General features: G+C 38.7%; 1 protein-coding gene across 1 annotated transcript in view; it reads right to left on the reverse strand.

Moving 5' to 3' along the window:
- The window catches only part of OSBPL10 (oxysterol binding protein like 10), a 113351-nt gene that overhangs the window by 49919 nt on the left and 49514 nt on the right, over positions 1 to 13918 (reverse strand). Inside the window, 1 exon segment of the mRNA XM_030965151.1 lies at positions 8 to 218. Coding sequence (XP_030821011.1) covers positions 8 to 218 — 211 coding nt within the window.

Consider the following 13918-nt stretch of genomic DNA (forward strand, 5'->3'; position numbering starts at 1 on the left):
TGCTCACCTGATGACAGTGTCCTGTTATGCTGGTGGCCCACTTGATGCATGCTTTGCTGTAGGAGACTCAGGCATTCTCCAAGGCAGCTCAGGGTGGCAGCAGAGGTAGCTTTTAAAAGTAGCAAGTCCTGATCCAAGGCAGTAAGAGGTCCAGAATTTGGGAGAGATTCAATGGCTTGTACAAGATTCTTCTGCTGTCCTTCAGCTTGGCTCATGATCTGTAAAGGTCCAAAAACATCTGCTGTCATAGGAAATATCACTATGTAGCCGTTAAATTCTTATGGATTGAAATAGTGACTAAATGTGAAGAACTACCACAAATGGATGTTAATGTTCTGATCCAAACACACCATATACTCACCTACAAAAACGAAGGGCTTGAGACTAGCAAAGGCCTGTAAAAATGTCAAGACTATGTTAGAGAAAATAGTCTCTTAAAATAGTAGCTTCACAGTAGGTTTAATAGTGACTCATACTTTCTGCAAGTCTTTGTAAAGAAAAGTATGAAAATTCTACTTCCTTCTCCATTATTGATTTAGGCTTAGATTTTCTTGCCTGTGTATGTGATCTGAGACACCCAAGGAAGTGACACTGTCCCTCCTCCTTTCCTACATAAAGTATCTCATCACAGTTTAAGAACAGGCATTACCCATTTCTCAAAAGGACCCGTTTTTACAAAATGCAGTAATTTTTAAGTTTACAGACATTAGCATAGGAAGCAACTTAGAGTACTTATTTCATATCCAATATGAATACCAGCTGTCAGGCAGAAAGTTAACCTCTTTCTAGGTTTGGACCGTCCAGATGAAGATGAAAGGGTGGCTTGCATAGCAGGTAAAAACAGTATTTGAGCAGGCTGCTCTTTAAGAAATTGGCAAGCTTTCAAAATCCTAAAGCCAAAAGAAAAAGAATATATTCAAAATTTCTCTCTCCATTTTTGCAGCCTGTAGGAAATCATATATGCATATGACAAGTCTCTTACACTTACCTTGCAAAAACCTTGCTGCAAAAATTTACAGGTCTACACTTGAGATATACAGAGTTTTCAGAAAAATCTATCTGAAGACATCATAATAAACAATGATTCAAGCTCCATTTGTCCACACTACTGTACTGTAAAAATGTATTATAGACTTCATGACTTTTTTATTATCATTATTATATTTTCAAGTATTGTGTGTTTCCTGCAGCCCTCGTACATTATTGTAAATTGACTGATTAAAAAATATATGTTGAGTGCACTGAAAAGCTAGAAAGGAAACTGAACTCAGAGATGAAATAATCACTCTTGCAAAAAAAGACTAGAATTACAGAAGATGATGATGTTGCAGTTCATAAATTTAGCCAAATGTCTTGCTGAAGGTTAACATGACATTTTAATAATCAACATTTAAAACAGAGGCCAAAACTTCAGTAAAAGCCACAGACAATTTTAATTCCCTCTGGCAGAAAACAAGACCTGTCAGAAGGTGACACAAACCTCTCCAATATGCAGCTTTAGGGAACCACAGAATCAATCCCAGGCAATGCAAGTATTCCTCCTTCATGGAAAGAGCACAAGGAGGCAAACAGAAGGAACAGCCAGGAGAAAAAAAAGATTACCATCTCCCTGGAAGTCTAAACAATATAGTTGTATGGAAAACTGCTCCTCTCCTTTTCCCATCCTGCAGAAGAGTGTGAAATTGAAAACCTGACTTTCTCATACTTCACAGTGACAGAAATGTTCTATTTTCATTTCCAAGTGACTAGTTTTCCTACTTTTTATCTTATTTGGCGGGGGGGGGGGGCAGTTTACAAATCCAAGATTTGCTTCCATTAAAAAACAAAATAAAGAATGAAACCAAAAGAAAAATTTTGAAAACTTCAAATATTTCAATTTTCCTCTCCCCCTTAATAAAGGATTCATTCGCAGATTAGACAGGAGCATAAGATAAACTGATCAGGGAGTTTAGAAAACATTTGGAAAATTAACTGAATGTTTGCAGCTATCAGCCAGCCCAAAAGTTTACAAGCTTTTGTCAGCTGTATTCTTCCTAGATCAGGAGAAATTTCAATAAAATCAAAGATTTATTCTACCTTTGTCCAAAACAAGGTGTTGGTCCAAGTCTTACTGTTTTCTAGCTGACCTAAGACAGCTTTACAGCAGGCTTTTGATTCAGCTTTTCCTTGCTACCTAGTTTCATGCTATAGTTGTGATACCAGCAGCTGGTCTACAGACCTGACACAGCAGAAGACATCTGGAACTGCAACTTCTGTGTAGGATTCAAGTACTAGAACTTGCTGAACTTTTACTGCTCAAACACCAATCAAAACCACACTGCTTAGGGTGTTGAATGCCCAGAACAAAGATGCAGAAAAGTGTAAAGATCTGTAAAGTGACAGATCTCAATGGCAAAAAGCATAAGGAAATGACATATATTATAGAAATAACTGAACTTTTTTTATATGTTTGCCAATTTTTTAAAGACCTTGACAAAAGATTTCAGAAGAGCTGAAGTGTAGTTGTTCTACAGAGAGTAAATCAAGGAGGAGCTAGCACAAAAACACCAAACCATACAAGATGAAACTCATTAAAAACATGAGAGGACAGCCACTAAGTCACACAGTTATAGCATCATCCTCTGTCTTACTGCTGGGTCTGTTTTTCGCTTTCTCCCAAGAGAGGAGAGGCAAAATGCTTGACTTACTAGCACTCTAAGGTGGTTTCAAAATGAAAAGCTTTGATTTTGAAAAAGGGAAGTTTCTAACTTTTCTTTCACAAAGTGAAATAACTTGCCTAATTTTGAATGACTTTGCTCTTACATGGGGCTATTTCAGCACCTTTCAATTCTCCATGCTTCCCATTTGCAAATAAAGAAAGCTCAAAGTAGTAGTTCTCTACTTGTAACAACAACAAAGGGTATTTGCCCATCTTCTCACCAAATATTAACCTATTTCTCTTTCCACTCTTGTTTTGGATTTGACAACTCCTCCTCACCTATATATTCTCATAATATCACAAAACAACTGCACATTCTCAGAAAAGCACTGAAACTTCAAACATACAACTGTATGATAGATGTACAATAAAAAAACTGAAAGAACCACCAGGACTATACGTATAAAAAGGAATTTCACGTGTGCAAATATCTAGCATTATTAGGCCTGCATTTACCTAACTGCAAAATGTTCAGTAAGAGGAAACCTCATCCTAGGAAGACACCAGCTTAAATGCATAGTTTGCTTCTTTCTCCATCTTCTGATTCAGGAGAATAAGCAGATGACAAGTGTTCCCAATTAACAGCTGCTCCTGAAGCGTGAAGGAGATTCAGAGCTTTTAGCCTGTCAGAAACTCTCAGGTATTGCCTGTGTTCTTGTAGTGGTTACCCAGCGCCCACTGCTTCCCCTCCTTGGCTGAACAACAAAAGGTTTGGGGGTCAAGATAAGAACAGGGAGGTCACCCAATTAGCATCACAAGTAAAACAGACTCAACTCAGGGAAATCAGTGTAATTAGTACCAATCAGAGTAAGGCAGTGAGAAAATAAAACCAAATCTTACTTTTCCTCCATCCTCCCTTCTTCCCAGGCTTAACTTCATTCCCAGTTTCACAACCCCCTTCCCCAGAGCAGCACAGGGGGACACTTAGGGGAAGTTACAGCCTGATCATGACACATTGCCACTCTATGCTCCTTGCTCTCTTCACCTGATCCAGCATGGCAAACAGTCCTGCACAAACTGCTGCAGTGCACGTCTTTCACAGGGTCACAAGTCCTGTCAGCTTCAGCCCGAGCTGCCCCCGGGGTCACAGCCTTTTTCAGACATCCATCTGCTCTGGCAGGGTCCTACGCAGCCTGCAGGTGGATCTCGGTTCACCATGGGCCTCCATGGGCTGTAGGACATCCTGCTCCACCATGGGCTGCACCACAGGCTCCAGGGAAATCCTTCCTCCAGTATCTGGAGCACCACCTTCCCCCCCTTTGTCACTGGCCTTGGTGTCTGCAGTTGCTTCTCTCACATTTTCTCACTCCTCTCTTCTCTGCCAGCAGCAGTTTCTCCTCCGTTCTTAAACTTTATCCCAGAGGCTCTACCACCGTGGCCGACGGGCTTGGCCAACTGCGGGTCCATCTTGGAGCCAGCTGGCCTTGGCTCTGTCAGACATGGGGAAGCTTCTGGCAGCTTCTCACAGAAGCCATGTCTGTGGCCCCTCTCATGCCAAAGCCTTGCCACGCAAAGCCAACAAATTCTCCTGAGTAAAACTACACTCCAAGAAACCTGCCATCCAATGACCCTCTCATGAATGTCAGAATGCAACAGGAAACTATGTGATGCTTTCCTCTCTAGGTCATGCCCTCCCTACCACTTGCTCCAAAACAAGACAATCCAAAGCTTTGGTTGCTGCCCGCTTCCTCCTCTTCAGGGCTGATCTTAACATCCTGTGTGATCAATTTCTCTACTTAACCCAGCCCCAGCAACTGCTACCTACTCCTTCACAGCTGGAACTGCACCTCCTGCTCTGAAAACACAGCCAACCAGTATGCAGGAGACCAAACACTTATGTGAGGAGAATCCAAACAAATGGTAAGTAGAAATTACTAATTCTCAGGGTTATTTCCACATTATGTGGAAGAAAAGCAGAAAAAGCCATGAGATACCCTAGGTTTGCAAAGAAATTTATTTCAGACATAATAAGATGAAAGAACATTCTTTCATGTGGTAAATAAACTAAAATTAGTTATTAAAAATTAAACTAGGAAGTAAAAATGAAAAACTGAAGCGCTATTTTCCATGCTAAAAGAAAAAAATACAGGAATTCAACATTTTGTTAAAATACTAGATGATACACTATTCTTTCCCATGCAGAGAAATAATCTTAAAAAATCTGAATGCCATTTTTGATTTAAGACTTCAATTGGTTTCTGAAACTTGAAAGAGAAAGGGAGAGATTCCAAATTATTAAGTATAATAACAAATAATCTCTATTCAAGATTTTTCCTCCCGTCTGACAACAAAAATAAACAGAAACTTCAAACGCAGAAAACTGAACAGCCACACCTAACTGTAAGAGCATATGATTGCTTTTGACATTATTTTATTTTAAATGCTTTTGTTATTCAGACTCCAAGACTAACAGGCATAAGTCTGTTTGTCTAGGACAGATGTGTGTTATCAGACATCTTTCTTTCTAGAATTACTGATCCTCCAGGATTTTGCCCAATTAACACAGTGTATCACAACAACCTAAAGCAAACACCACCTTCATGCCATCTGTAAAGCTTCTCAATCCACAGCTGCCACAGGGGCACCTCCTGAGACAGTGACTTCAGGTTCCTCAAAGGAAGAATGACATCAGCCATATGACCTCAGAGGGCAAGCAGACACTCTCCCTCTGTCACAGGGGCCACATGGAGCTGGCCATGAAAACAAGTAGCATCACCAATCCTGTCTTTCTACATAATGATTTAAATGCTTCAGATCATTCTATCCTCCTTCTAGAATATAAAACATGAGAGAGATTCTTCAGACTGTGCCAACCACAATCTGATACACACATGAGCAATTTCAATTTTAGTTTAAATTTAGTTTAAATGTTGTTTAAATAGTGTTGATAACATAATTGAATCCTTTATAGTCAGTATTAAGATATGCCTACCCATGCATGAGGAAAAATCCAAAACACTCCAGAGAAAAAAGAAAACATTCTTTTAGCACTGAAAAAACACAGAAATCCTGTATCATCAAGCTCATCTGACACGCCAGAAATCATTCATGAAAGAGAAATTCTGCTCCATCAGTTAATAACTCTTCTTCTCTGCTGTAGTAATCTCTGCGCACCATCGCCAGCAGCACGTGGTCTGACAACTTATCTTAGGCAATTCCTCTGAAAGATTTAATGCAGTCATTTTTATTTTTAAATCCTTTCCATTATTGACTGCATGCAAGTTGAAAACAGTTATTAAAAACATGGGGAAATAAACAACACAATAAAAAGTGCTTATACAAAAAATAGAGCATCTGTAAAAATAAACAGTTGTGTAGAAAAATCTTTAGACGCTTTAATAGTAATAGAAATGCAACATGCATCACTCCTTAAAACTCCAAGTCAAGCTGTCCTTGTGAGAAATTTACTTCTTTTAAAGACTGGGAAATAGCCAGCTTGCTGCTGAAGTATTTTTTGGCAGGATTTGATTGATTGGCGCTTCATTTGGGGTGGGTTTTCTAATATGAAAACAGTCTCTCTCTCTGACACATGCATACATACACTTTCAGGAAATACTACCATTTTGCTTTTTAGAAAATAGTACCAGAAAAATAACTTTTCAGAAAACACCAGGAAAGGACAGGAGGTGAGACCAGCTTTTCAAACTACTCTAGAATAAGTCACAAGTGATGTATGAGCCAGGACATTTTACCATCGTTAAACAAGCAGATTTCACGGGAGTTTGGAATTTTTTTTTCCTTTATTTCACAGAAAACATCTTTTTTCTTAAAAGCAAATGAGGAACAGAAGAGTCCACACACAAGAAACAAAAACCTTTTAAGTCACTGTAAATGTGATATACTGTGTTGCCACATGAACCTAACACAGTCATCAATTCTGACATTGAGCAAGGACTCCTCTTGCAATCTTGACCTGTATTTCATCAACACTACAAACTGTCATATGCAAAAATCAAAAGTTAAAACAGTCAGTATAAGTAGAATATATGTATATATATATATACACATGCATCTATCAAGAATACATCAAAATGCAAGATACTGATACCTGGAACTCCTATGCCACTAAAGCAATCACACCAGTCACTAATTGGACGCCCTAGCTACCGATTCAGCTCATATTCACAAATCCAACACTATTCCCATTAAACTTGCCCGCTTTCCACTATTTATTCTGAAAAAGGAAAGAGCATCAACACACATGCAAGACTACTGTAAATACTGTTAATCATCAGCTCAGAAAGAACACCTCACCAACTGAGATGTCTGGCAAATGAAGGTAACTCACAAAAATGCAGTAAAAGTGGGGGTTTTTTCAAATGTTCTGTTGTTTTGAGTTAAGCATAACCACAGCAGAGGAAGTGAACTTTTGCCTTGATTTAAATTACTGAGAAGAGTTCTCACACTACTCAAGGTTACTTGCTATGTCCATCTTACTTGACAAAAGACATTTTCTGACAAGGATTTACAAGGATTTACAGACTTCACTTTTTTCTTCAGTAGAGTCACATAACAGATTTTGCCATGGGATTCCATCTATAGCATGCAAGCCAGGAAGACAAAATCACAGCTTAATACATAACTAAGATGAAATAACTAAGAATAGAGGTTGCTGCTGGAAGTACTCCAATAGCTAACAGAAATCTCTTATCAAGATAATTTTGCACTTCAGCTTTTAAAGTGTCTAGTGTAGAAACAGGTACAGGACCAGATGACCACCAGTAACATATCTGTACACTTCGCCTGCAATAAAACCTGACCTTCAGACCGAAAAGAACATCCTTAAACTGTAAACAGGAAAGAATTCTGCCCACAAATATTCCATCTGGAATAAGACCCACAGTAGCCTCTGCGAACATTACTACGCTAATGGCAAAAAATGTTTTAAGGAAAGATCCTAGAACACCAAGCGAGATACTTTGAAAGCGCCTTGGAAAGATGGAAGCAGATAATGACATCCGCATCAGCAGTCCTTTCCTGATTACTGCTTCCCTCCCATTACCGGGAATAAGCACGAAATTCTCCATTATCATCACCTCAGGGTAGCAGCCAGCTTGACCTCAATTATTTTAACAATGCAAACAATGAACATTAAAATTGGACTGACTTGTTGTATAATAGTTATTAAGGCTCACACACATACATCCTATCAACAAAGCTTCAAAGGAGCAAGTTAATTTTCATTTGGCATGTAATTTGCAGACAGAGACACAAAAAGTAACAGAACAAACAGAACTATACCTCTGACAATCAGGATGGAAGCTAATCACCAAGGCACATTTCTTCTCTTCAGTCCCTGCCTCTGCTGTCACGATTCAATTTTTTCCCTCAAAGGAGAATGAAAACAAGCTCTCTCCACCCCCATTTGTTATTTTGTTATCTTTTCCCTAACCAGGAACCCACAATCTGTTACGGGAAAAACTGGAAAGTCAGTTGCTACATATCTTCATTGTCTCAGCTAACAAAACATTATTTCCTTTGGGGTTTTGTTTTGGCTTTTTGTGCTCAGTCTTCTCACCACGCACTCCACAGGGTGGTTCCTTGTGAGGAAAACCTTACAGAGTAAACATCAAATGTCATCAGGACTGAGTCTAAAAGCCAAGTCTAAGACAACCAGAAAAACAGGGAGTGGAGGAGGCAGGCTGGCTCAATTGTTTCCTGTTCTCAGCTACTCTTACCAATCTGCTGATGTCCCACTGGTTGCCATCAGCACCTCCTGGGGCTATGAGCTCTCCACAGACCTCAGCACAGGGTTTACTCTCCAGAGAGCAGCTCTTATTTACCTACATCTGTCAGGAAAATTTTGAATTGGCTAGTTAATTTTTTCATATGCTAAACATGAAACTATGCTCCTTTTTTTACACATTCGATTCCTATTTTGTATCTTCAAATTCTATAACCTGGACTCTTACTGCATATCCTTACAATATAATATAATTCTCTTTTGCACAGGCAGCAGTCATTAATCATTTGATGAACTACAAACATCTCACTGGCCTACTATCCAGTAGCTTATTAATCACACCTCCAAGCTCCCTTGTTATTAGTTGCAGAGCTACAATAGTAAGACTTCATATTTTGTAGGTCTGAATCCTATTGCTTTAGTCCATGAAATTACCAGATCTGAGGGAGAGAGGAAAAGGGGGACACAGGTCTTTTTTGCTGAATGGTCTGGAAGCCTTAAATATTCCATGCAGTGGCAGAGGAGGAAAATTAATCTACCCTCCCAAGAAATTATCAGTTGGTTGCAGCTCAGGTACATGAGAGAAAGCTCCTCCCTTCCTCCCTCCAAAATAGGCAGAAGCTCAGCAAGAAAGGGAGCTGACCTACCTTAACTACCTGTTTTACAAAAGCATCATTCTGATCAGAAGAATGAAAGACGGGATATATTTAACAGATCCATCTCCAAACACCAAAAAAGTACATGATATCTGTAATGGCCAGTGTCCTCTGGGACTTCATGAAGACATTTTATTTGGATGCAAGACACTCCCAAGGACAATCTGAGTGTTCTGAGTCTCTAAAGAAGTCCACTTCTTAAACCTGGGAAGCAGAGAGACACCAGAGAGCTTCACAGCCCTTGCAACACAAATGGTTAGTAAAGAGGATCAGAGCAGTTCTGGCAGGATCCCTGAGAATACCTCCAGAAATCTCAGCAAAACAGCCCACCTCTGTCAGGCCAAAGCCCCAGACATAAGGTTAAATGCATGTTTTCTGTATTCAATCTATCCTCCTCACCTGAGAAATGAGTTACTGAATGATAGAAAGGCAACTGGGGCAGGGGTGAGGAAAAGACCTTGTGTCCATGCTGACAGACTAGGACAAAAAATTCATATTCAGAGAATATTTAAGCAGACAGAATCTTGGATTTTCTAAACCAGAGGATGTTTTTAGTCTTAATCAGTACTCTAATATATATTCAGCTTTCCATGAGTGGCTTCATTATACGGGAGGGAAAAAATGGGAGGGGAGGGATGCTTTTCCTGTCATTCTCCCAAAATCTTTTAATTATTCTGAGAATACCTTCCTGCTGCCTAAATCTGAAGGAAAGCACTTCTCCCTCACAAAACAACATCAACTGCATGTTTTTTCCCTGTGGAAGAGAAAAATTTACTAAGAAACCAAAGTACTAAAACACTAGAGAAAAATAAATTCCTCTGATAGTGTCAGCTGTCTTGGACTGTTTCATGGAATCACTCCACAAGTCTTTAGGTGAAATGTGAAATCTTTTTAGAAAGAGCTGGCTACCATAAGAAGTACACAAGTAAAAGCATGTGATTCAGACAAATCAATGTATCAATAACTGCTGTGTTTTCCCACAAATCAGAGTAAGCTATTTTTCTGCAAAATTATCAGTATCAACCTAGCACTGGTCACTTTGCTTCCGAAGGGAGGTGTCAGGGCATCAGGGCCTGTTGCAGGAGACATGACGGTTTTCCTCTTTTGCCTGTTGTGTTAGAGCTTCCTGTGAATACTCCATGTACCCGGTTAATACATGACATTTTGTACAAAAACAACTAATAAGTTGTTGGGTTCCCTCACCATGATCCCTTTTCTTGAGTATTTTCTACTAACCACATCCTACTAAAAGCCATCTACTGAGACTTTGCTTTTACTGTCAAACACAACTCAATGGGACCAGAGACTTGGGATCTCAAGGAAAAACCACAGGGAAGAGAAAAAGCAGCTCCCAAGGTTGTTCCCCCCATCTCAAGTTGCTTTCAGCAATCCAGAACCAAAAAATTAGAGAAGCAAAAGGGAGTGCACAAATTCAAGTAAATCTTGGATGGCAGCTGGCTGCCATCTAGCCAAGCAGGAAGCACACAATTCTATTTTAAACCACAGAATACAGCATTGAGAGCAGTCTATAAAAATAACTTTGTGGGAATTTATTCTTATGCAATTTTACTATAAAAAATTACCTTGCAAAGTCATTATTTTTGTCATTAAACGTTACTCATAGGCAGATGTTATTCCGTGGGCTCCCCTGAGTAGCAGTTTTCCTTATGCTTCAGAAGGATCATTTTGCTGAAGTTAACAGCTATAGCCCTGATCTGGAAAGCATATTATGGTTATCAGGAATTTAGGCTCATTTGTGATTTCAAGCATTCCAAAGTGCTCAGAAAATGTTGCTGCTAGCCATTAGGTCAACATAAGCAATCACAGGAAAATTCTATCAGTTTACTGCAACATAGGACACAACTGATAAAAGGTGGGTTTTGGACTTGAAGTGAAATTAGTCTTCAGAAGAGAAAAGGCCATGTTGAACATAAATTACAAATAAATATTGAATAATTACATAAATTTCAAAATTAGTAGCTTCAAGGAGGCACAGGTTTCTGTTAGAACATCTGGTGCTGGGAAAAAGAACTCCAAATATTTTACTATTATTATTATTATATTATTATTTTATTCTTATATGCTACTTTAAAGCATATGTCAGATTAGGGCAGCTGTAGTTCAGGTTTGCTTGTTGGATGAGATGTTGCTAGCTATTGTCTTACTGGCCATTTTTTAAAAGCATACTGTCAGAAATCAGAATTGCAGGCAAGAAGCAGGTAAGCAGCTGCTGCTGAAAAGCACCCTTGTAGCACAGTTTCCAAAGCATTCAACACCTGCAAGACAAGCATTACACGGTAAGAACATGCAGCAAAAGCTGTCAGAGATCAGGTCTTTGTTAAATAACTAAGAGTTACAGGGCTTACAATTCACATTTGTTGTAAACTTTAAATGCTTCCTGGGCTTCTTAGAGTAGCCTTCAGTACTTTAAGTGCTACACAAGGAGCTGAAGATTACAGTAAGCCCTCAATAAACGTGTATAATAATGTAAACTTAATGCTATGCTTAAAATATATGAGCCATTTCTATGGTTACTTTCTTCTTGAGGGCATTTATAGAAGTACTTTCTGTACTTAGTATTTGAAACCTTGCTAGCCACCTAATATTACATTGTCATATATTACCACTGAGAACATTCAAAAATACCTTCTATTTAGTTCAATAAAAATAGCATGTAAGTGTGGGTTAACAAAATGGCCCATGTATCTTGGAAGCAGTAATTTGCATTACAGACTTGCAGAAGGTGCCCCTTGTCACCCTTGTTCAGAGTTTGCTGTGAAAATCACTGTTGCATCAGCCAGCCACCCAGAAACCTGCACTGAAAACAAAACCATGAGATGTGATATCCTCATCCAAGAAAATATTTACTGAATTATGTTATCTTTTCTTTATATTTTTATATTAATATTTTTTTTTAAAGCTTCATTTTCAAATCGAGAACTCTGATTTTAAACTACTGCAGCATTTGTGCTAGAGTTGTGAAAGAAAACCATCCTGTACTTTTCAAAAAATGCATGCATGTGTATGATAGGCTATGCTGTTTTATACGTGCAGATAAAACAGTTGAATTTTGTACATAAAGCAGAATTAAGTGGCAGTTTTGAAGGCACACAGAAACTGGAGACTGAATTCCCTTCAAATGTAACATCTCTCAGGATCCCTTGGGAACCTACCATTTACTTGAAATGTAATTAAATGTTTTAATAACTGTAAAGAATAATCTTGGCTTCTCTGCAACTGCTTAAGAAAATGAATGCTGCAGCAATCTCTGAATGTAGTTATCATATGTACTGTATTATCCCTAATTTATTAATTGCCATTTATTAAATGACGGAAAATTATCATCTTTGCACATGCTCAATTACTGTGAAACTACAGGCTGAAAAAATATGAAAAGAAGCCATGTTTGTATAACTCATATTGTTCAGGTTTGAAGGGGAGGCTGGTAGAAGGAAATATCAAAAATAATGAGGCAGGTTCATTCTTGACATAACCCATATGGACAAACAGTGTAATTTCAGTAGAACATTTGCTCTATGATTCCCATAGCAACCTTAATTCTCCCTGCCTGGGTATCTGGAACCCAGGATGACTCAACTTTCACATGAATACAAAATCAAATGCACAAAACAAAGTGCAGTTTAGGAAGATGCTACTTATATGCACTCTTAGTGACCTCAAACATATTGCAAACACAAGGTAAAGGTTCAGAGATCAGAGAAGTATTCAGGTCATGTTTATGTAATGGTAACAGCCAGTTTACAGTATTAGAATAATTTCCATCTCCTCACCCCCAAAGTGAGACACTGAATAATTTTTATAAGCACATGTACATTTACTACTCTGGGAAGTACTAGACTGACACTGTCAGAGATACAAGCATCCCATTTACTCCCCTAGGAGACATGTTTCTATTGATCTTAGCAGAGCTAACCTGAGATAGAATAAGCAGACACAGGAGAAGAGACGTCTATAGACACGACAAACGGCCTCCAAAGAAAGTGCCACAGAAGGCAAAAAATAACTGCATCTGTTCTACATGCTCTCCAATCTGCTTTTCTCTCTGAGGACATGAAGGGCAGGCAATCACACAAACATTGCTGTATGGCCAGAAGAACATTTCTGTGTGCTTACACTGGTATTTTCACACTGTTCCAAGTATAGCAGGTTTCTAGAAACGGGCCCAACACCAATTCAGAAGAAAGTGCAGAGGTAACACCTGCAGCTTTCCCTTCTAGACCTCATGTTAGGTATGAAACTGGTTTATACTGCTACAGATTTAATGCCTCTAAACAAATCATAATGGCTCCTGTTGAAACCCAGCTGGATGCAATCCTTTTGGTATCAAGGAGCTCAGCTGCAACTGAGCTGTTAAATGTACCTGTAACACAAATTTGTATCACAACACTTCTCAATTCACAAAGTGTGTCTAAGCACAGTTAAACAGTAGTAGCTGTAGAATAAGTTACACTACCATGTTCTGTGCCACATAACTATGAATTTACTGAATTAAGGCTTAAGGCCTCATTCACTTTGTATAGACAGACACAAAAGTGACACAAAGGTTTTCTGCTGTCTTTTCTTCTGCTTCACTTTTCTTCAAGCCAAGAAGTATCCATTGCTTTCTGAGAAATAGCTGGTTTTGGTCTGAGTTCTTTTCCAAGCACTTTTACATTACCTCTTTTAGAGTGGAGACATTCTTCTGTTTTTCCCACCCAGATAGTTAAAGTGAAAATTTTCGGACAGTGAGTTTGCAGACAAATGGAAGTGTAATACATACAATCCATATAAAGTATAGATGCAGTGTCATGAGGATGTAACCTCTTCAGTAACATATCTCATTTTCTGATTAGTATCCATCTACAACTAAAGACTAATTAT

Source organism: Camarhynchus parvulus, chromosome 2 (assembly GCF_901933205.1).
Source record: "Camarhynchus parvulus chromosome 2, STF_HiC, whole genome shotgun sequence".
Classification (NCBI taxonomy): Eukaryota; Metazoa; Chordata; class Aves; order Passeriformes; family Thraupidae; genus Camarhynchus; species Camarhynchus parvulus.